Source organism: Pipra filicauda, unplaced genomic scaffold (genome assembly GCF_003945595.2).
Source record: "Pipra filicauda isolate LSUMZ 115617 unplaced genomic scaffold, ASM394559v2 scaffold143_size2779998_pilon, whole genome shotgun sequence".
NCBI classification, from domain to species: domain Eukaryota; kingdom Metazoa; phylum Chordata; class Aves; order Passeriformes; family Pipridae; genus Pipra; species Pipra filicauda.
The window spans coordinates 1,063,337-1,085,185 of NW_024103918.1; the positions used below are offsets into that span (position 1 = coordinate 1,063,337).

The 21,849-nt window shown below is 46.4% G+C and overlaps 1 protein-coding gene across 1 annotated transcript in view; it reads left to right on the top strand.

Moving 5' to 3' along the window:
• The window catches only part of GALNT14 (polypeptide N-acetylgalactosaminyltransferase 14), a 100,577-nt gene that overhangs the window by 43,793 nt on the left and 34,935 nt on the right, over window positions 1–21,849 (top strand). The window contains exon 3 of the mRNA XM_027712951.2: window positions 13,187–13,285. Within this exon, the coding sequence (XP_027568752.1) occupies window positions 13,187–13,285 (99 nt within the window). The remainder of the gene's footprint in view (window positions 1–13,186; window positions 13,286–21,849) is intronic.

Genomic DNA, 21,849 nt, shown 5'->3' on the forward strand with positions numbered 1-21,849 from the left:
GAAGTTGCTGGAGTTGCTGTCCTTGCAGTGCTTGTGTTAACTGTATCTTGTCCAGTCACTCATAGCAAGAGCATTTCAATGAGAGGAGGGGTAGGTGCACATCGAACCGTGCCTGATAAAACTTCCTGTCCTCACTGCCTGTCGGCTTTCCCAGGATTGATCGTTATGTCAGTAGAAAATCTGTGTATGAAATCTGTGCATCGCTGTGTGGTCGTCCCGAAGGACTGCCGAGGTGACTGGAGACCTTCATCCGTGTGATTAACAAGCACAGGAGTCTGTGCTGCTGCTTGGGTGATGTTGATGTGTTTGGTGGCCTCAGGTCATTCTTTGTGGGACAGCAGTGAGGGGAATTCTGTCGTCTCCTCTTTTGAGGTTCGTCATCACTTAAGAGTGATGCACTTAATTACTGCACTCGTGTATCTTCTCTGGTTTAACTTTACAAGGCTTTGCCTCTGGTGGGGTTGAGAAAAGCTTGAGAAAACTTAGTCAAGGACAAAAATCCCATGGAGTCTCCACTCCATTAGGTAGCTTGAAAGTGGAGGGAAATATTCACTGGACCATTTTGGCACTGCAAAAATCTAGTGTTTCATGTTCATCTGCTTCTGCTGGAGGTAGTGTCTGGCATAGATGTGGGAACACCTGCATTAAGGTGCCTCTTTCCAACAGTTGCACCTATTGCTCCTGGAGAGCTTATGCAAGAAGTATGATGGGTCTGTCTGGGAACTCACCAACTGTGAACTGAGCTGGACATTCACATCCTGGTAAATGGCTGGCGAGTACCAAGTCCCCAGACTGGGAATGTGTGTGGCCACCCCAAGATGTGACATTGTTTGTGCATTTGCTGCCCCATGTTTGTTGTCTGATGGCCCGTGGGGTACCTTGCCAGGAGGTGGAGGGCTTGAGGAGCAGGCCAGGTAGACCTGATGGCTTCTGAGGCAGGGACTGGTGGCTGGAGTGGACTAAAACGGATGAATGCAATGATCTTTTTTCAAATATCTTTCTGTGTAATGTCCTCTTTTGAAGGCTTCTTGGTTTTGGGGTTTTTTTTGAATGTGGTGGAGGAAGAAAGACTTGATGAGAAGGGTCTGCACGTAATGGGTTTATAGCGGGTTTGAGCACTGAGAGAAGTTACATCTCCCCTGAGATGGCTGCCCATACCTGAGCTGAGAGCTATCCTTGGCCAATGCTCCTGGACCATCATCCCAACATTTACTTGTCCTGAAGAGCCCCTTCTTCCCTCCTCAGATGTGACAGGGCTTCTGACATTGCCCATGTTGGCTCTGCCCATGCTTTTACTGGGAGTTAGTGTTCCCTGGACATCACGGACATCCAAACCACCCTGTGTGACTTGCACAGATCACCCTGGGGAGGAGAGAGGCTTCCAAGCATTGAGATCCCAACCCAATCCCAGATTTTGCTTTGATGTCTGAGACAGCCTGTGGTGCTGCCCTGCCCTCCAAGCCCTACCTAAGCACTCCCTGGAGCTAGAGGTGGTGGGTCAGGTCAGTCAACACTGCCTTCTTGGCATAGAGAGAGGGTCATTGTCACTGCCCATCTAACTGCATCGCAGCAAAAGGACCTCTTGCCAACTTTTTGTTTTCAGAGATGCTATGTCTTCCTCACCCTGGCGGTGCAGTGGCTCCACTCATGATTTTGGACCACAGCTCAACTGATCCCAGGTTGCAAATCACACCCTGGAGGCATGGGCTCTGATTATGGATGTTCGCAGTCACCAAGGGGGCAGGAGCTGAAGTGCCATGAGATGGTACAGTTTTGTGTCTTGAGGGACTGCCTAGAGAAAAGGCAGGCTGAGGGGCTTTCATTAAAAATGGTTCTGGGAAGGGGTGCTGGAGTAGGGGTAGGCTGGTGTTTCTCCAGGAGCAGAGTTGGTTGTGTCTCAATTATGGATGCTGTAGGGCGATGGCAGATGTGATGGTGCTTATTCTACAGTGCTATTCCTCCCCTGTTCTTTTCCTTTTCTTATATGAGGAGAATGAGGGAAACTCTTGAGAACGAGCTGAGGAGCGAGCTAGACTGTATGAGGAGCTGATGGAAGTGTATAGGCGGGTGTTGTAGATGCAGGAGGATGTGTCAGTTAAGTGGCTGTTACTCATTTCTTTTTCTGGAGGGTAAAGCTAGTTATCTCTGAGAGGGCTGTGCTAGGAGTGTGAGTTGTGGCACCTGTCTGCACAGTGAGCAGAAATGATTCCTGAGTTGTGTTCTTGGCTAGAAGATGTCTGCAGGGCAAAGGGGATCGGCAGCGTGGGTACTGAGGGAGTCTGTAGGTGTCTCAGACTCCGTGTCTCAGAACCCGGCTGCTGGCAGTGGGGGTGACTGGAGTGTTCCAGCAAACATCATGGTATAATACTAAACTTCTCATTGCTGTGTTTTGTTTATCCAAGTTGTCCCTTCTCCCAGCTGCGCAGTGTCTTACTGGGTAGGAAGAGCATCTGCACGGGACAGGCACCCTCCCAGAAATAATCTGAGGACCTCACTTGGGAGCAGGCACAGCTTCCATCCCAGCTGTCTCTTCCCTGTAGAATACCTTTATTTTGTGGGCTTACATTTTCCTTGCCGAAAGTTGCTGTTTCAGAGAGAAGAAAGCTGAGAACAGTTTCTCCCCCTTCTCCAAGTGACAGATTTCTTTCCCCTAAGTTATTTTTGCTTTGTTTCCCTATGAGACAGTTTTGATTTCATTTTGGAAATTCCCCACCCACCCATCCCCTGCATTTTGCCAAGAAAAATGCCTGCACAAAATAGTTCTGGGTCGATCTGAAATGACCCTTCCCTCATCTTTTTTGAATTCCTTCATTTACCCTGCTTGTATGCCAGCCCTGTTCTTGGCAGCCTCGTGGAGAGATGTTGTGCACTGTACCTTTGATGAGGACTACTGCGGCAACCTTCTTCTGTGCAGTCCCTATGGGAATTTGCTTCAGCGGTTGGTTCCCCCCATAAGAACAGGTTTGTTTTGGGGATGGAAGAGTTAGGAAAGCCTTTGGGATTTCCCTTTTGTTATGCAGACTGGGGTGCTGGAGCAACAAGGGAAGAGACTGTCTCAGAGCTGGGCTGGCAGCGGTTCCTGGGGAGAAGGGACTTGAACTGGTGCTCCAGTGTCAGTGCTGAGAAACTCTTGGCTGCGTCGCAGTGCCTTGGTTTAAAGTATCCCCTCCACCGGAGGGCATGGAATGGACAAGCAGAATATGTACAGGAACAGGATTTTGCCTCTGTTAATATTCTGTGGCAGGTTGGTTTGTGTTGAGAAGTGACCGCTGGTTAGATGTACTGTTAGCCCAGAGTTGAGCTGCTGCCTATCCATCAATACCACGTGTCTCTCTCCAGCCTCCAGTCTCTTGCTCAGTCCCTTGGGAAATGGCAGAGCTAGTACTGCCAGGGCTAATTATTCCTCAAGACAGAAGACATGTGATAAAATATTAACCTTTTTCAAAAACAGAGCCCCAGTTAATTAGCTCCACTTTTGTGACACATTCACCCGGAGATAAAAGCTGTTTCCCGAGATATCTGTCTGTGGAGCAATGATCTTACCACGTGTCCCTGTCACGATGGGGGACGCGGAGGAGAGAGAGTTGGGAATTTAATGAAAGACAGTGACCTGCCAGTCACTGCACCCTGAGGATGAGCTGCTCCATTTCAAGGTGAACAGTGCCTGGGTACGGGCACCGCTGCTTCTGTTCAAGAGCCTGAAGCTGGAAATTGAGACAGAGTGGGTGGTGGGATCCACTCCACTCCCCACACCTGGCTTATGTCCATGTTGTCAGTGCCACATCTCTGCAGCCTGAATTTGCTGGCTGTGTGGGTAGACAGGGCTCAGTAGAGCTGAGTGAATAACCATGTTTCTTTGGTTGTTTAGGAAAAAGAAAAGCCAGGAGGTAGCAATTTCAGGATAAACCAGAAGCAAAGCTTTTGGTGACTCTGAAAGTAAAAAGATGGGAAAACTTAAAGCTGAAGGAATCTGTTTTTCTCATCCTGAAAAGGGAAAAATTTCATTTAGATCTCAAATGTTTTTGACACTTTAGTCATCTGAAAATGACAAGCTGTATTTAAAAGAAAGTGATTTTGAGTATCAGATGAAAAGTACACATTGGGCTCCTTGGGAACAAATGATGTACTGGAGTGGAAGTGATGCTGCAATGTGAGTTGGTGGATGCAGGAACCACTGGTGGGAGGATGTGGTATCACTGTGGCAGTCACTGCACCAGGGAGAGGGGCTTCTTCCCAATGAAGAGAGGGATGGGGGTCTCTGATAGACCAGGATTGACCACAGCCCCTGGGGTGGCTGTGCCAACACCGGTCAATCCATGGAGGCATGGGATCTCCTTTTTAAACCCCATGTGCAGGATCCTGGGTTTTTTATAGGGAAGAGAAAACCTTGCTTGTCTTGGTACCCTTTGCAGAGGGTGATGCTGCACCCACATGAACCACACCAGGGCCCTCTGATGATTTCATGATGGGCATCACTTCATCACCAAGTGCTTTGGCACTCCTGGGGTGCCATTGATCACTCTCTGCTAAAACCATCCCCTGCCTTAGACTGCTATAATGTATTGACCGCTTGTCTTATGGTTATTACATGCCATCGATTACTTTGATAACTTGCTCCAAGTAATTCTGACAGAATGAAGTTGTTCGTTTAACTTCTGTGCTTGTCTCAGTATTTCTATTGACCCAATATGTTTGTGTAGGCTGAAATCAAAGTCAAGTATTAGTAAATAATGGAACTAATTCTCCGAGGCTCGCTCCTGTTGATAATTAAGGCCATGAGACAGTTTCCACCATCAAACTCTCATTTGTTTTTTTCGGCTATCCGGCGCCTTAAAGTCCCTACTCTCTCAACTGCAGCAAAAGGGCAATCACAGGTCCTGTTTTGGGGCTATTTGCATGGATTTTTGCTATAAGCACTGCAGCTCCCTACATGTTTAAAGTGGTTTTGAGCTATCACAGCATGGAGCTGGATTTGTGCTTCTCCAGCTGAGACTAAGGAGATGTTGTGAGGATGGGGGCTTCCTCTGTTTTAATTTGCCTTGTGGTGCCAGGAAGCTCTGGTCAGAAAGCATCCTCCCTAAGGAATCTTTATATCTATGGTTCCAACCCTCTGAAATGTAATTTCAGGCTGTCCTGGCTTCTAAAGAACTTTAATAATGGATTGGTGGCTTTCCAGGAAGGTACAAGGTGCCAGATTTTGCTTTTACTTTCACCAGGTGAAAACCTTTGCCATCAGCTCTGGTATTCCAGTAAAACTGGTTTCAGAAATTCTGAGGAAGGAAGGGTGGATGGAGTCAAGAAGTAAGACAGACCCTAAGTCTGTGGGGAGGGCTCTAGAAGTCTGAATTATTCATGAGCTGCTTCGAAAATCAAGGCACGCGTTCTGGTTTAACTTGTTTTTAAATGCAGCCGTGCTATTCTTTCTTTCCTGTTTAATAGATTCTCTTTTTTCCCCCCTCCCCTTTTCCAAAGACAAAAATCCAGCAAATTTTTAATAAATTATAAATGCAAACGTCTCATCAGTTTTGAGGTTCACAGGCAGCAGCACGTCATGTGCACAGAAGGTTATTTTTGCCTTCCTGCATTTCCCCCTTACTTCAAATTTAGCCGTTTGATTAATTTTTTAGATATCTATCTTGCAGGGAAAAGAAAGAAAGAGAACCGAAAGAGGCAGTGAGTTAGAGGAAATACTAATTGTATGGTAGCCAAATATAGCACTGTTTCAAGTTCCAGAAGCTGTGTAGAAAAATGTCCTTCTTTGTCAACCCACGGTTGAGTTCAGCCAATTTGCAGGACGCTGTCCTGGTGGGCAGAGTGCGTGCTGCTCCCCTGCCGGGGCTTGGAGCTGGTCGCCTTCGGTCTCCGACCGTCACACCCATGGTAGGACATAGACTTCAGAAGAACAAGGAGGCTGAAGGGAAACGGCTGCATCATCTCCTGCCCTCAGGAGGGCTCTCTTCTTTTGTGCATTTTCTGGTATTTTTGCGGTAGCATGTGCTGGGGAGGGGGGAGGTGGAGACTTGGACAGGTTCCTCTGGGAGTCTAATTTACAGCCAGAACTGGTTCACTGCCCCGGCAGTTTTTTCCTGATGGTCTTCCTTATGGTTTTATCCAATTGCATCTAGTTAGAGCCTGCTAAATAACTCCTTGTTAGCTCTGAGGCTAAACACCATTGAATTTTTGTTGCAAATGTGCCTTTCCACTGTTGCTCAAGCCCCTGTAGACCCTTGAGTCATCTGCTAAAACAGGGATTCCTCTCTTTGGTTCACCCCTGTTTCTCCCAGCCCCAGCAGCCCCTGTTGCATGCCACCCTAGGGATTTTTAAGTCCCTTTTTGGGAATGCAATCCTGAGGCACATGCCAGTCCAGCACAGAGAAATCCTACTGACCTTTCTCAAGGATATTTTTTCACTTTGGCAAGCCAAACCTGAGCTGGCGTTCCCTGCAATCACGTGCACCCAGCTGACATCTGACTCCTCGTCCCTTCTTCTTTCCTTTTGGCACAGCTGTTTTCTGGATTATTCTGCCTTCCAGCTGTTTTTTTCAGCCTCTGCCTCTCTTTGCTTCAAGTGTTTCGGTGTTTCAGTAGCACCAACCTACCCACAGTCATGGCCAGCCTTAGGTGGCCCTGCAGGGCCAGGATAGACACAAGAAGGTCTGTAGTTGGTTGCAATTCCTGCAGCCACTGCTTTTCCTATCGTGCTACAAAGGTCACATATGTGCTCTGAGCAGCAACGTTCATGCTCAAACTGTGGTGTCTCCTGGTGGAGTGGTCAACATCAAAGCTCCTGGCATTACGGATGGAACCCCAGAGCTTTCTCAGTAGATCTTTGTCCCAGACCCAACTCCAAGTGCAGGATGTGCCAGCAGCTGGTTCACTGCTGACAGCTGTGCCCTGGCAAAGCCCTGGGTGCTGCTGGAGATGTGCAGCGAGGCAGACCATGGTCAGGCCTCTGTTTGGCAGCCTCATCCTGACTGAGGAGGGGCAAAGCATACCCATAGAAGGAGGAGGGCATGTCTTGGGAAGACAAAGTAGGATTTTGTCAAAGCTGAGTGAAAAAGTATTTTGAGGCAACATGCAGGAAGGATGCTTGAGGAGAGCCAAGAAGAACCAAGCGTGTTGATGGAGGTGAATACCATGAAGAAGGTCACTGACCCCTCTGTGTGCTCTGGTCATGCAAATACTGAATTGTCATATCCCATTTATACTGTTGTATGAGACTGATGCATTGACTGTAACATGAACAACGCACCTTGGATTTTCCATCTCTAGAGGTCATCAGGTAATGATTTTTTGAAAGGTGCTCTGCAGTCAGACACAAGTCACTGGGCTTAATGCATGGATAACTGAGAAATGCAGAAATAACTGGGAAAAATGCCAGAGACTGTGTTACCCAGAGGTCAAGTGAGGTGTCCAGCAGTTAGCTCTATGAACTTACTAGCTTCCATACGAGTTGGCACATACATTGCTGTATAGTTTTATATCACACCGTGTCCAGGGTCCCTATTTTTAGAGTATTTTCAAGGAAAAAATAAATCAGTTAATAGGAAGAAATTCTTTACTGTGAGAGTGGTGAGGCACTGCCACAAGTTGCCAAGAGACGTTGTGGATGCCCCATCCCTTTAAGTGTTCAAGTGTTGGATGGGGCTTAGAGCAACCTGGTCTAGTGCAAGGTGTCCCTGCCCATGGCAGGGAGTTGGAACTAGATGATCTTTAAGGTACCTTCCAACCCAAAACATTCTATGATTTTATGATTCTATGCAGTTTGTTTCAGCTCAAAGACAGGGTTTAAGCACAATGGTTTCCCACTGGCTGGGGCCATGCCACCCTGAGAGGTATAACCAAAGTGCCTGCATGTCCTGCCATCCCTACAGGTGTGCAGAACCTGGGTATGTTTGCTACTGGCCAAGGCAGGGCAGCTGGGGCTCTAATCCTTTCCTTCCCACTGGCGACTGTTTACTTGCCTATGGTGGGTGGCCTCCTTGCTCCCTGGGGCAGTAATTTTCATTTGCCTTTTGAGGGAGAAATTTTTCACACCTGTTGGTTGTCAAGACTTGTTTCAGTTTCCTCTGGGGTCATGGTGGAAGGAATTGGTGTGACTACACCAAGGATGCATGACTGTAGTAGTTAAGTGAAGGAGTTCAGTCCAGAGAAGGCTGAGCTGTTTTTTGTGATAAGAAAGAAAAATTATTAAAGAAAGCTCTCCTCATATTTCTTTCCTGAACTGCCATCCATTTCTAGTAGTGAATTGGCTCCTGTCTCTTTGGTAAGGTACAGATGTGTTTTCAGCATCTCTGGTCTTTCTCCTCCACTTTCCCTGCCACTCTGTCTCTCCAGCTGGGTGTGGTGTGACACCAGTGTCCCTGGAAGGCAGTCATTAACTGGCTGGTGTGTAGCCTGAGCAAAGCTGTATAGGCTTCTCCCAGGCAGCAATAACTTGGTCCAGGCCAAGGCCAGGCTTGCTCCAGTCCTGACTGGCTGAGTCCCCTCAGAGGACCAGGCTGGCAAGAGCCCTCCTTTCAACATGAGTGTGAGCAAAGAGCTTTGGCACTAGTATGAACTCTTCCTTTGTGATTTGTGTAATTTATTTCACTCTTTTTGTGAGCTAAAAGGACTTTTCATGCTTTTCCCCTCTCTCCACCAAGTTCTTCTCTGCTTCTGGTGGAGCATCCAAGTCTAACATGCAGCTCTTGGTGGCTGCACTGCTGTGACATGACTCTTGCAAGTGTCTTCACTCAAGAGAGCCATCAAATTTGGAGAGCTAGTCAGACTTGAGGAACGTCATCTGAAACCCAAAGTAGTTTTGTCCATCGGAGGGTGGGGGGTGAACCCATGATGTTTGTGATGGCATGTCCCTGTCCTCTGGGTCGCTGTGAGTGCACAGTGTGGAGAAAAACCCAAATACCCTTGGTTTAGATGTGTGGCGATGAGACTGCCCTCCCATGTGTTTCCAAGGAGAAGAGAGGAGCCAGGCAGGAAGGGTGATGTAGCTCCGTCTGATGCAGCTGGCTGTTTGAAATAAATATGCAGAGAGTCCTTTGGAAAAGGTGAGCTGTGTTGAAGGGAGAGTTTGGACTTCATGAAAAGCATTAAAAATTCAAAGCGGAGTTGTTGGCAGGTTATGGCCGTTGAAGTAGAACAAAAGAATGAGCAGAAACCTGGCAGAGGAGTCTAGGGTAGTGAAATGATGATAATTATTTCTTGATTTCTTGAAGGAAGTTAACAAGGCACAGGAGAGGGTGAATATAAGAGGTGAGGTTTGAGAGATGTGTCACAGCTCTGTGGGCATGGGATGTCAGGTGTCAAGGAGAAAACACTCTGGATGAGCCTGTGAAGGACCGGAAGGGGTTGCAGAGCAGAGTTCATCTCCGTTCACACTGTTAGTCTTTACCATTGTGCTGCGTAGCCGCGTTTGCAAGGTGGGCCTTGGTTTGGTGGGGGGCACTATGAATTAAGTTTGACATTTTAAACGTTAAATGGGTTGAAATTCCCTGGGAATGAGCATGTGTGTTGCCCCATCAGGAGGATCTCTAGGGATGCAGGGGCAGCTGTGTGCATAGGGCATGTATCTGTGATACCACACCGTTCACCAGGAGCACAAGGGTTGAAGAAACTCAAGAAAAAATATTTAGTAAGGGACTTCGGAGGCCTGTGAGGAATTCTGGAGCGTCCAAAGTTTGGGACTTTATGCAGTTCCTGCAATGAGTGCTTCCTGTCTGTCTGCTTCCTGTCCCCACAAACAAGTGCTCTGTAATTTATTCCTGAGCTGTTAGTGGCATATTGGGAACATGGAGATGTGTTGCTCTGTCCACCCTGAAAGAAGTATAACAAGCAACTATTTCAGGCTGGGATTTTCCAAGGGTGTGACTCCAAGGTGTTTTCAGCCAGAATGCTCTTTTCATAACTTTCTAGTTCTGAAATTATTTCAGTTTTTAATGGGGAAAAAACTTTAAAACAGAAAAGTGAAACTTCCGTAAAATGAAAGTTTGACTTCTGGGTTTGCAGGAGGAAATAAGAATTGTTTCTCCATCTGGGTGCTCTCTCTGAGGTGTTTAGGGCGGGCCAGCCTGGCTTCTGTCTTCTTTCAGTCCCCCAGATATTAGGAGTTGGTGGAGCAGCCCAAATTGCAGGCACTTCAGGCTGGCAGCATTCCTGCTAGCACTTGCTGTGCTAGGATTGCTCCCCAGTCCTGCTGCAAGGTTTCAAAGCATCAAACTTTAAATGACTTTAACCAGAGAGTTTCAACACACTGCAACTATAGGCAGTGCAGTTATTACTCTTTTTTTACCTTTTTTTTTTTTAACAATTTAAAACAAACCAAACCAAACTTCCGTTGGTTTCCTGCAAATGTATGGGTGTTGTTTCTGGTTTGAGGGGGTTTTTTGTGGTGTTTTTGTTTGTTTGTTTGTTTGGGGTTTTTTTCTTTTTTTTTTCTTTTTTTTTTCTTTTTTTTTGGCAATTGGGTGACCTATGAAATACCAAAAGTGGCACAAAACGTTTATCCAGCGACAGCCTGAGGTAGCACAGGCAGCTCTTAGCAGGTTTATTTTCATTATTACAGCAATTTTAGGGCTGCATGCTGCAATTTTCACTTGCAGTGAGGTATTAAATTGAAATTACCCCAGATGTAATTGTCACACAAAATAATTCTGGACATGCTGGATTTAATGCTTTTCCAAGCTGTGGTTTTTATTACCCAAGTAAGTGCCAAAAAAACACTTGTAGTCAACAACTTAAGCTGAAATCTGCCTTCTGGGGAGCCAGGATATTTCGCTGCAATTATACTGGGGGAGGAAGGAAAAAAAAGGGACCAACTGGAGGAAACTTTGGGAGGGCTCCTGAAAGAATAGCCCAGGGGTAAAATATTGGGCAAGGGCAGAGTCAGGGCCACAAAGGAACCACGGAGGAGGGGCGCTGGCAGGTGCAGCAGCTCAGCCTAACACTTTTTGGGCTGGTGTCTGGAGAGGCAAGTCCCAGCTGTGATGTAGTACTGGCCACAGAGACAAAGCGAGGCAGGGGGTGCTGCCAGGTCCCTGCCTGCTCCGCAGCAGCAGCACAGTCACTGGTCCCTTTGGGATGCAACGAGTCTCGTTAAACAGAAACCAGGGATGGGTTTCAGCACCAGTGACCAAGCTCTGGAGGTGCTCATATGAGCTGTTTCAGCCTTTCCCAGATGCATGTTGTCTAGTGCGGCCAATCTGGTGCACAGACATCTGGAGTTGTAGAAGCGAAGCAAGTTGTTGCGCACGAGGAGCCTTCATCGGGCTGCTGGAGCGCTCAGCCAGGGTTGCAATATTCCCAGCACTCCCACTGGTGGGTGGTACAGCTCGCACATTCTGCTGCTTTATTTATTAGCTCCTTAGCTGTTGTAATAACATAAGTAAAGTATTGATGACTTTATGTTTTCCACCCTCTTTCATTCTTTTCCAGAAATAGCTTCCCTTGTTTGCTCCACAGAACCCCGCTGGAAGTGGGTGGAAGGACACGCATCTGGGAACAGTGTATAAATAGCACAGGGAGAGGCAGTTGCCACAGTCTGTCCCTGGAGCTCCGCAAAGCAAGCGAGAGCTGAGCCTGAGCATGGCAAAACAGGAGCTGAACAGCCACTTCTTTCTCATCACATCAGTTTGGGAAGGCTCAGCTGGAGCTGGTTACTGGATAATGCACGGGGCTGCAGTGACCCAGGGGAGCAGCTCAGGGCGTGACCCAGTGCTGTTTCATAATTCAGAAACCCTCTGTTTTCAGCATCCCTGAGATGTAATTTTGATGAATGAGGGTGTTGTCACACAGGGCAATGTTACTGAACTTTCTCCTGCATATGGAATAGCTGTGCAACTTTGGCATCCTTTGGGGATGTACCTAGAATTAGAATTGACTTGATTGTGAATTTCTGGCTAAAACAATGAGAAAACTGCTTTTGGTCAGGTTGAAGCAGGATTTGGAAATGGTTTTGAGTGAAACAATGAGAGAAAACAGCAAGTGATATAGCGTGATCTTGGAAATATTTTGTCCCATTCAAGATATCATTTTTTTCTTATCTTTGGAATTGTTTCACCTGTTGCACACTCTTTTTTCCTTTAATTTAGTTCACTTTGTAGATAATTGGAAATGCAATTTCAAAATTAAAAATTTTGAAGACGGAAAATCTCTTTAAAAATAATATCTCAAGCATTTTGGCTCTTCACACGTGCAACATAACCACGTTCAATAGCATAAACCAGTAATATCTGGCTACTCTTACCTGCTTTCTCCTCTCCATCCCTAGCTTAGTTTACCCATCTGTTTTTACTTCACCTTGCAGATACTATGCTCCAGAACTTGGTGGGAGCAAACTAATAGCTGTTGCTCAGTCCTTTTTTTCTGCTTGATTTGAGGATAGTAGTGGTAGCACCTGGGCAGTGACACAGCAGCAAGTGATTGGCATGTGGAAGTGAAAGGACATAATGGCTGTGATGGAGGGCTCCTCAGGCTGGGTATGGGCTTCTGTTGCTGTTGTGTCATCACAGGGACTGATAGGGACCTGGAAAGAGCATCTTAGATGTAAGAGGTGTATCTGGATTTTCTGAGCAAGGAATATGTTGGTATCGGTCTATAAAAGCCAAAAATGTAATCAGCTAAAGGTCAAAGTAATTACTGAGTCTGTGACATTTCCTCCTGGGAAGGAGGCAGCAGGGGCCGTGGTCACAGTTGTGGGTTTGGAAAGTTTCAAATCCCAGTCTTCCCTGTAGTTCGGTTATGCCATTAAGGCAGAGTGAATAAGGAAACAATCAATTTAGAAACAGGACTTGGCTTACCTTGCAACCAGCTGGTGGAAATTGCTGCCTCGGGAGGTTGGGAGTGAGGTGGCTTGGAGCTGGAGTTGCAAGGATGCTCTTACCTCTGCTGGTGCCACCAGCTGGGTGGGTGTGAGAGTGCTAGCTGGGAAACATTGGTTAGAGGAAAGGGCTGCCCACTGGGCATCCCTTCTCATCCCTTCCTATCAATGACAGTTAAGTTCTTTGCTGCTTTAGTCCTCAGTGACTTACTTGGCATTTTCGAGATTCAGACGGAAAAGCTCTTATTTATTTATTTGTAATAGTGGCTGGAGGACCATTTGCTGATGGACTCTGCTGTCTATGTAAATTAAGTAAGCTCTCACTTTGAATTCCAGTACCTGAATGGCCTTTTCTTCTCTCTCCTTCCCCAGGTGTACAACTTTGCACTATGGCCAGGACCTCCCACCAACCAGTGTCATCATCACCTTCCACAACGAGGCCAGATCAACCCTGCTAAGGACAATTCGGAGGTAAGAGCTCTGGTGATCTCTTAAAAAATGGTGAGTGAGCTAGAGGTTTTTACGAATAAAGGCAGAATCTGTTTGCACTCACCGTAGCAATGGGACCAGCTGTGGTCTCAAATGATGTCCGGGAGAAATTAGAGTGAAAGTTGGTCTTAGAGAAGTAGCTTTTACAGTGGGATGCTCAGGAAAGTAAGGAGCTGTGCCCCCTTTGCAGGGTCTAGCACGGGAAACACTTGGGGGAGTGTTAGCAGATTAGACAAAGTCTGGGATAAGAGCTTTTGTATCCAGCTGGGTTATCAGAGCTCAGCTGTATTTTCTCCCAGTCCTCTAGGGACAGCTATCATTCTACAGATATTTTCTCTGGTAGTGCTGTTTGAGCTTCTCCAGTGAGCCATCGAGTGCCAGAAAGGCTTGCTAATTGAGAAGCCCTAATGGCACACACGCAGACTAGGTTTTCAAAGACGGTTTCTGTACTCCTGCGGGTACATGGTGGAGCGCTCTGGGCATGTGGCCATTCCTTCATTTGTCGGTTTGTTCTTGGCTGTGTTTTGCTGTAGTGAATAGACTAAAGGCTTCATTTTCACTGCAGGTTTTTCAAATCAGTTTTTAATCCCAATATGTGCCTTGAATCTGCAAGTTCTCTTGTGGGAAGAACTGGTGAGGTGTGCCCACCACACCTTCAAGGGGTCTGTCTCCAGGTCTAGGCTGGTGGGTTCCTCTGTAGCAAGCTTGGATGCACTCTGATCTGTGCCAATAGTAAGTGTATTGCAGGTGCATCTCGTGCCCACATTGTAAAGATTTATGCCCTGCTGCAAGTCTTGTCTTTTAAACCCTGGCATCCCCAGGGACCCCTTGCTATCATTGGTACTGGTCAGACTGGGGTTGCTGGTTACAGGGAGGCTTCAGTCATTCCCTGTTCACTATCACATCCTTGCTGAACTTTTCTCTGAAAACAGCATCCTTCCTCAGGTGAGCACACTCAGGGCCACAAATGAGTTTGACAGTCCTGAAATTGAATTCCTTCTTTGCTTTATGGTTTCGTACCCAATCCCATCTCCTTCTTTCACACTTAATAATCTGTAACTGCTTTCTCTCTCTAGGATGTGTGGATTTTGGGTGATACTGACACTTGGTGCTCTGTGCCACCTCCTTGATCTTGAACCTTCTCTTTTGTCTTTACAGTGCCTTGCATAAATTTGCCATTCTCCCAAACCAATTGTAACAGAGATGGCAGGTGCAGTCCTCTGGCCCCCACTGAGATATAGGAAGCTTTAAGTGCAGGGATGGACTTTGATCTCATTTCTCCTCATAACTCAGCACTTGACTGTCCTGCCAGGTACGATCATGAGTAATGTTGTCACATGAAAAATGTTAGATGCATAATACAGCTCTTATACCTGGATCCCCCATATCTGCCTTCATTAGAGAACTGTTCATTGCAGTGATGGCAAGGTTAGAAATACAGATAGATTGAATTTTTCCTTCTTCTAGGTTATTGTTTTCTGAAGTTTCTGATTTCCAGCTATAAAATTACTTTCTTCCTTGTTCCTCTTATTTTGTTTGCTTAACTTGATTAGTTGGCTTTACTGCCTTCCTTACCCGACTGTGTGTGATTTCCGCCACAGTTTTGCCCATGTGCACTGCTCCTTCTTGCTTATGTGCCCTGGCAATTCCAGCACTCCTGTTTGTCTGGAGAGTTTTTCCCCAATTCTGGGGCCCCTTCTGAGCCCTGTTTCTCTAAGGTTGATCTCCAAACAATGCCAGAGCTCCACGAAGCATTCCACTGAGCTGCACCACAGAGGCAAGCCCAGGCAGTGAGGAACTGAGACGACAGCCTTGGGTCCCACATCTTCTCTGCCTCCCCCTAGGCTGAGATCCTGAGCTGACCCTCCTTTTTCTGGTCCCCATGGCTTGGAGGTGGCCTCTTGACATCAGGGTTTACTGTTTTCCTCCTGGATGCAGTGCACAGGGACTTGCTTTCATCCAACCAATGCTAGGGATACCAACCCTTGGTGGCAAGTTGTGCTGGTGACATGGCTCCTGTTCTGCTCCTCTCTGGTGGCTACTGGGCACATATTGCCACCTCTCTGCCTCTTTTTGAATCCAGCTGAGAGCTCATCTGCCTCTTTAGCCTCTGTAGGTTAATTTGCTGTGCCTTCTGACTGCTTGGGTTTTTTCCCCTCTTGCTCAGCAAATACTTAGCTTAATTAGATCTTCAAGATAACTCCATCCCACAGTGGCTGTAACAACATGGATCATTTTCCATGGCCATTCAAAACAAACTCTGTCCTCCTGACAATGCTTTGTGCCTTTTGGGACAGTCCGTGGCCAAGTGCTTTGAGTTTAGTGGTGAGTAAATTGGCCACTTGTTCTGCCCTATTCTCCCTAGTACATCTCCATGGTGCACTCTTGGGATAACCCAGGTGGACAGACTGAGAAACAGATCTGGCTGTGGCTGGTAGAAGATTTTGAATTGCAAACCTGGTTTTCTGAGTTCCAGTATACTGGATTTTCCAGCCTTGTCGCAGAAACAATGTTTTCAGTTAATTGCCATAGCAGGAGCAAGAAACAGGGCAAAGGGACGTTGCTTGGCTTGTCCAAAGCCATGATACCATAGGGCACCATCCCTGCAAAGGAGACACTTTCTACAGGACTCCATGTAAATACAGAGGAGTGGCAGAGGGAAATGCTGGTAAAGGCACCATCTCTCGGGGGACAAAATGGCCTCTTGCAGAAGAGACTACGTACATGATGAGCAGGAAGGATTTTGCTATTCCTGTGATTTTCCTGGGTGCTTGAGAGCTTTAATGTTTCCTGAGTGTTGAGGCTGAGCTGTGTGGCAGGCTCAGTTTGTTTCATGTGGCTCTTGGTAGGGATGTGAGTGCTCTGACCTGTGAAGCAGAGGCAGCAACACGTGGCCTCCACAGCACCCCTTACGCAAGTCACGTTGTGAGTGTTTGGGACGGTTCGTTTATGAACATTTTGCGCTGTCAGAGCTATTGGGAAAAGCTAGTGGACTGTGTTGAATAATGAATTCATTTAGAAGTTTCATGATCTTTGACCATTTGCCAGCTGGAAGTAAACCAGGGGGGAAAAAAAAAAGAGGCCAAATTAATCGAATGCCCAAATCTCTGCAAATAGTGTAGTCAGCATTTATAAATGCATGTGGTGCAACTATACTTGTGAATACGTACAACTGCCCAGGTAGTAGGGGGTGGCTGTCGTGAGAACGGCAAATAGAAAAGGGGAGAAGAGGCCAGAAAGGAGGAGATGGTGAATAGCAAAGCAGCTCTTGAGATTTTTTACTATTTTTTTAAACTGTGCAGACGGGAAAAAGTACCATTGGATTGTTTCAACCGCTCACTTTTCAAATGACCTTGAACAAGTTCCTTATCCCTCTGTGGTTCAGCTTCAAGCTCCAAGACTCAGTGCCTTAAAGATGGTGAGAGTCTCCAACAGTATGGGGATGGGACCGTGTAAGTAAACCCAACATGGGAAGGAAGCAGCAAGGGAGAAATTAAGCAATACAGAGGCATTTATAATTAAAAAACAAAAACAAAACAAGCAATTTCTTCTTTTCCGTCTTTCCGTCCTATGCTAGCCTGCATTTAGCAAGGGAATCTTAATCCTGTTGTGTGGGTGACCTGCCGGGCAGAGAGGGAGACAGTCCCGTTTACTCTGCTGAGTGGTTTTTACTTATTTATTCTTCAAACTTGCAGCTGGGGAGCTCAGAGCAGGAATAAGGAAACTTTAATTATTTAGCTCTTGCTGACAAACCAAAATACATCCTTTGGCAAAAGTCCCGATGCGAGTGCTGTGAATACCACATCAAATATTTAGGTCATTAATTAGCAGAGAGAATATCATGGCTTTTATTTTCCAGTGCTTATAAGTAAGAGAAGTGGTGTCCTGGGCAGCCAGCACCTCACACCTTCCTCTCATGCCACTAACTTGTCAGCATCCAGACACATGTGAGACAGGGAGGTGACAAAGCCACGCACCTCCTTGCTTCGGCAGCGTCGGCACCACGTAGAGTCTGTGCCATAACTGAAACGAGCCTGATTAGAGAAGCAAAAACAAGCCAGGTGTTGCACAGACACTGTATAATTAGCACTTTGTGCTGACTATTTTTTCATTTCTTTTTTTTTTTTCCTGCTTTTTCCTTAAACCCCGGGCTTTTTTTTTTTTTCCTTAATTTGCTAATCATCTCTTGTGGTGACTGAGTACACAGCCCTCCATGCGCTTTTACCTTTTGATGTTAACATAAGAGAACCCTTGAATTTCAAAGAGCTTGGTGGGTATTTGAAAGAATAAAATGCAAAAGCCGCAGTGTAATCAAAGCTCATTATGGTTATTCTTGGTGTGATGTCTCTCTTCCCACATAATTAGCCATTTGGGGTTGTTGAAGCAGCTCATTTTGGCGGGCATTTTCTCTCCGCACTCGTGGTCTGATTTCGATAATTGTGACCCTTAGCCCTTTGTACACTTTATTATACTCCCAGAGGTGGTTTTTTTTCCCCCAACAAGTCCCAATATGTTGCCATGGAGAGAATTAATGGGTTCATGAGTTCCCGAGGATCAATGTCCACAGCCATCTCTCTAAAGCAAGTGGTATTCTGGGTGATGACTGAAAATATACTGACTTTTGGTCAGAAGGTCTAAACTCCTCCACGTGAACATTTTCCATGTCTTATATGTCGGGATGACTTTTGCACTGGTATTTATTTGGAGGTGAAATTGCTAGATCTACCTCCAGGTAGGAGGAAAGGGATCCCAAATTGTTGAGGATGATGGAAGAAGGACCTTAACGATGAAAATTTAGGGTGAAATTCTCCATGGCTACATCTGCGTAAGATCTGCTAAATCCATTGAAACAAAGAAAATTTCAGCATTGACTTTACAAGATAATTCAGCAGTGAATCTGGTCTTAATGTATTGAGTAAATGTAAGCACTTTCTGGACTAGAGGCATGAGTTTTCATTTCAACGGTAACAGGACTTGTGGTAATTTAAGGGAGAAAATGTTGTGATCTCTGTCTCAACAGCATATAAAAGCTGTTTCATTTGTTAAAATGTACCCATCAATGCAGTATATACCTGCCTATGTTTGATTTCAGGGAAAGAAATCTATAAATAGCAGAGTAACTTCAAAGCACTACAATATTGTCTTCTGATTTTACCCATATAAAAAGGGAAAAAAAGCCATGCACAGACATAAAGAAAAGAAAGTATTAAAAAAAAAAATCAAAGCTAAGCAGAGGCAAAAGTAATAGAAAAACCGGCTTTGAATTTTTAGAAGTGCTTTTGTAGTCTGTCTGAAAAAAAATCCCCGTAACGTTGAAAATGTACAGGATTTGGTGCCTCCGTTTCCCATCCTCCCCAAGGAGTGCTGCAGGAGGGGTGTTTATAGTCTTCTGTGTTTCCAACATCGTGTGCATTATCATGTGATTAATAGAGCACAGGCAGAAAATGTGTTGGAGGTGTGGATGTGGCTCTACTGGAAAGCCAGCATGCTTGCTCTTGGCTGAGTAGGGAAGTGGGCTATGGTTGTGGTGTTGCAGCCTTTAGATCTCTTTGTGCCTGCATCAAGGGGCCTTTAGCTTAGCAGCAGTTTTTGGGCTTGCTGGGGTCTGTGCACAGACTTGTAAGGGCAATAATGAGCTCAAAGAGTGCTGAAATCAGTGAATATCAGGTCCCTTAGAGCCAGCCTTTGGACCACCCTCACCAGGGTGAGGATGAGTTGTTCACTGGAGTTTTGGAAAAGTGTCATGTGGTAAGGGAGGCCCACAAGAGATTTGATGGAAATAGGGCTGTGATGATACAGGATGAGGGGATACTGTGTCACCCACAGTGGTGTTTGTCATTAACCCCATGGAATGATGAGGGTTTACGGAGCCAGAGCAGTCCTTGGAGACGCCCTTCCCTTGTAGGTCGGCATGCTGGCTAAATTTTCCCTCCCCCTCTGGTCAACACTCTGCATCCCAGAGACGGCCATTGCTGGCATTCAGGGGACATGTTCCATGATCTGTGGTGTGGCAAGTCCAGGCATAGAGTTGGCAGCGAGTTCCTTAACCTGGGAACAGAAGGAGCAGCAGAGCAGAGGCGGGGCTACACATCTTCCTGACCCAGCGCCATGGGAATTTTCATGCTGGATTTTCTTCCGTAAGAGCTGCCTCGGAGGTAATTCCTCCAAAGGCATTGAGTACCACTTAGAGCCCAGGTCTGAGTCTATACAGCCAAGTGCCACAGTTTTGGTTGAGTTATTCTGGCTGGTACCAGTAAAAGCAAGAATCAGTCCCTTCGTGTCCGCCTTCCCCTAGAGTGAAGCCATGCACTGCACTTTGGGCTGCCGAATCCGTAGGGGAGACTAGGCAGAGGCGGGATTTGAATGTTCAAGTTGCCCACTGCCTCCTCCTCTCCTGCTCTCCATGGGTTATTTATTTATTTTGCTAGCTTTTTTACAAGCCTGCTTCTTTCCTGCAGGTTTCACTGAGTTAGGTTTCCAGGCAATCAGCGCTTGTTAAATATTCCACTGAGCGTGATATTGCTCTCCTGTCTCTCTCTACTGACGCTCGGCTGCGGTAATTTGCTGAACTCAGCTCTCGCGTGTGGGGATTTTTAAAAAATAACAAACCTATTAATAATAATAATTAAAAAACACTTGACAGGTGGAAACAGCACATCTAAATTGTTCTGTGTGCCCCAGCGGGAGGAGGGGCGCTCAGGCACTTTTTCCTAGTAACAGGCTCCAGATGTTGGTGAGGCGGTGTTGTCTAACTGTGCTTGGTACAAACCACAGTGTTGTCAGGGTGGCCACAGCTACTGTTGCGTAGGGGACGGCACCTTTTATTCCCTTCCCACTCCGACATTAACATGCAAGGCATCTGAAGTGGGGGAAAATAATGGTTTTTGCCAAGATCCTGAAACTGGAAGAGTTTGTGTTTCCAGGGAAAGTAATTCTTGGAAGTGATTTTTGAGGACCCCCACAAGGGAAGTGCCAGGCTTACCCACTCCAGTCTGATATGAAACCCCCTTTTTTCAGGATTTCTGCTGAGGGGAAAAAAACCCCAAAACCAACATGCAGGGAGCATCCATTATATATAGAAGAAATTCTTTACTGGGAGGGTGGTGAGGCACAGAGAACTGGTAGATGTCCATTTACTGGACGTGTTCAAGACCAGATTGGATGGGGCATCGAGTACTCTGGTCTAGTGGAAGGCATCCCTTCCCATGACAGTGGGGTTGTAACTAGATGATCTTTAAGGTCTCTTCCAAATCAAATCATTCTGTGATTCTATGATTCTGTTTCAAGCATCTACCTTGGGATATCCTGTACGCCTTCCAAAAAAATCCAGCTCAGTTCTCTGGAGGGTTGTATTTCCAGCACCTGGAGTGGGGGGTTGGGGATGTACACCAGTGCAGGCAGCAGACACCTGGCAAGGGCCACCCCTTGGGCGGAGTGGTCTTGTGAGTTCTCATGAAGAAGGTTTCATCAGAGAAATGCAGCCCTTTGGTGAATGTCCTCAAATATCCAGGGGTGAGGCTGTGAGACCCTTCTACATTTCTGCCAGTGTGGCTCCCAAGCACCCATGTCCCCTGGGGATCCTGTCCTTTGTAGCCCTCGTGACTGGGGTCTGGGACAGGGATGTGGTTTTTCCAGACTTCCAGGCTTTTTTTTTTTTTTTTTTTTTTTTTTTGCTGGAGTTTTGGGAGCCTGAGAGACTGGGAAAACCTGTTAATGAGGATCTGCAGGGATCAGGGGCTTTAAGGTTGTTAGCTAGTCAGGTGACTGCCCTCTAATGCCGGTGGGAATTTTGAAGGTCTGAAATTTGGGGGGATTTTAAATCCTGTGTGAAAAAGGAACCACACTCAGGATGAAGACAAAGAAGTTTAAATGCTGGAAAAGCCTGTACGACCTAACTGGCATTATCAAAGCCCAAGCCAAGCACTTAGGAGACTTTTGGGATGTCCTTGGGTTTCTGCTTCAAGAAGTCAGCCTTGACCCTTTGCTGGGGTAGGATTTTAAGCTTGTATAATTCTGCCAAACTCTGCGCTGTGAGAGAAAGAGAAAGAACAGGTCTAGGCTTTTTAATAATAATAATAATAATACTAAAAAAACCCTTGGTGGCATAATTAAGGGAAGATTGTAGCTTTCAGCCATGTTTCACAGTGTCTGTCCACATGGAGGGAGCTGTGAACCACATCCTCCAGCCTCTCTCTTTCATTAACTAGATGCGCTCCAACCCTGCTCTTATCCTCTCGGCAGCCTCTGAAACACAATCAGCTCATGGATAAAAACAGGAGTTGTCCTGCCGCAGCTGTGAGCTGTGTAAAGATGGGTTTGAGCTGGGTAATTTTCTCTGTGTTGGCCCTGCCGTTGCTGGACACCGTATCATTAGCCCCAGAGGAGGCGTTGGGGTGACAGCAGCTTTGCTGTAAGCCCAGTTAGGAATCCCAGTGCAATGTGCATGTTGCTAAAAAGCCAGTTTTTCCTGGCTTTATGTGGTGCTCTGCTTTTGCTCACAAGGGTGATAAGGGTGAATCTCAGGTATTTCCCAGGAATACTGGGCG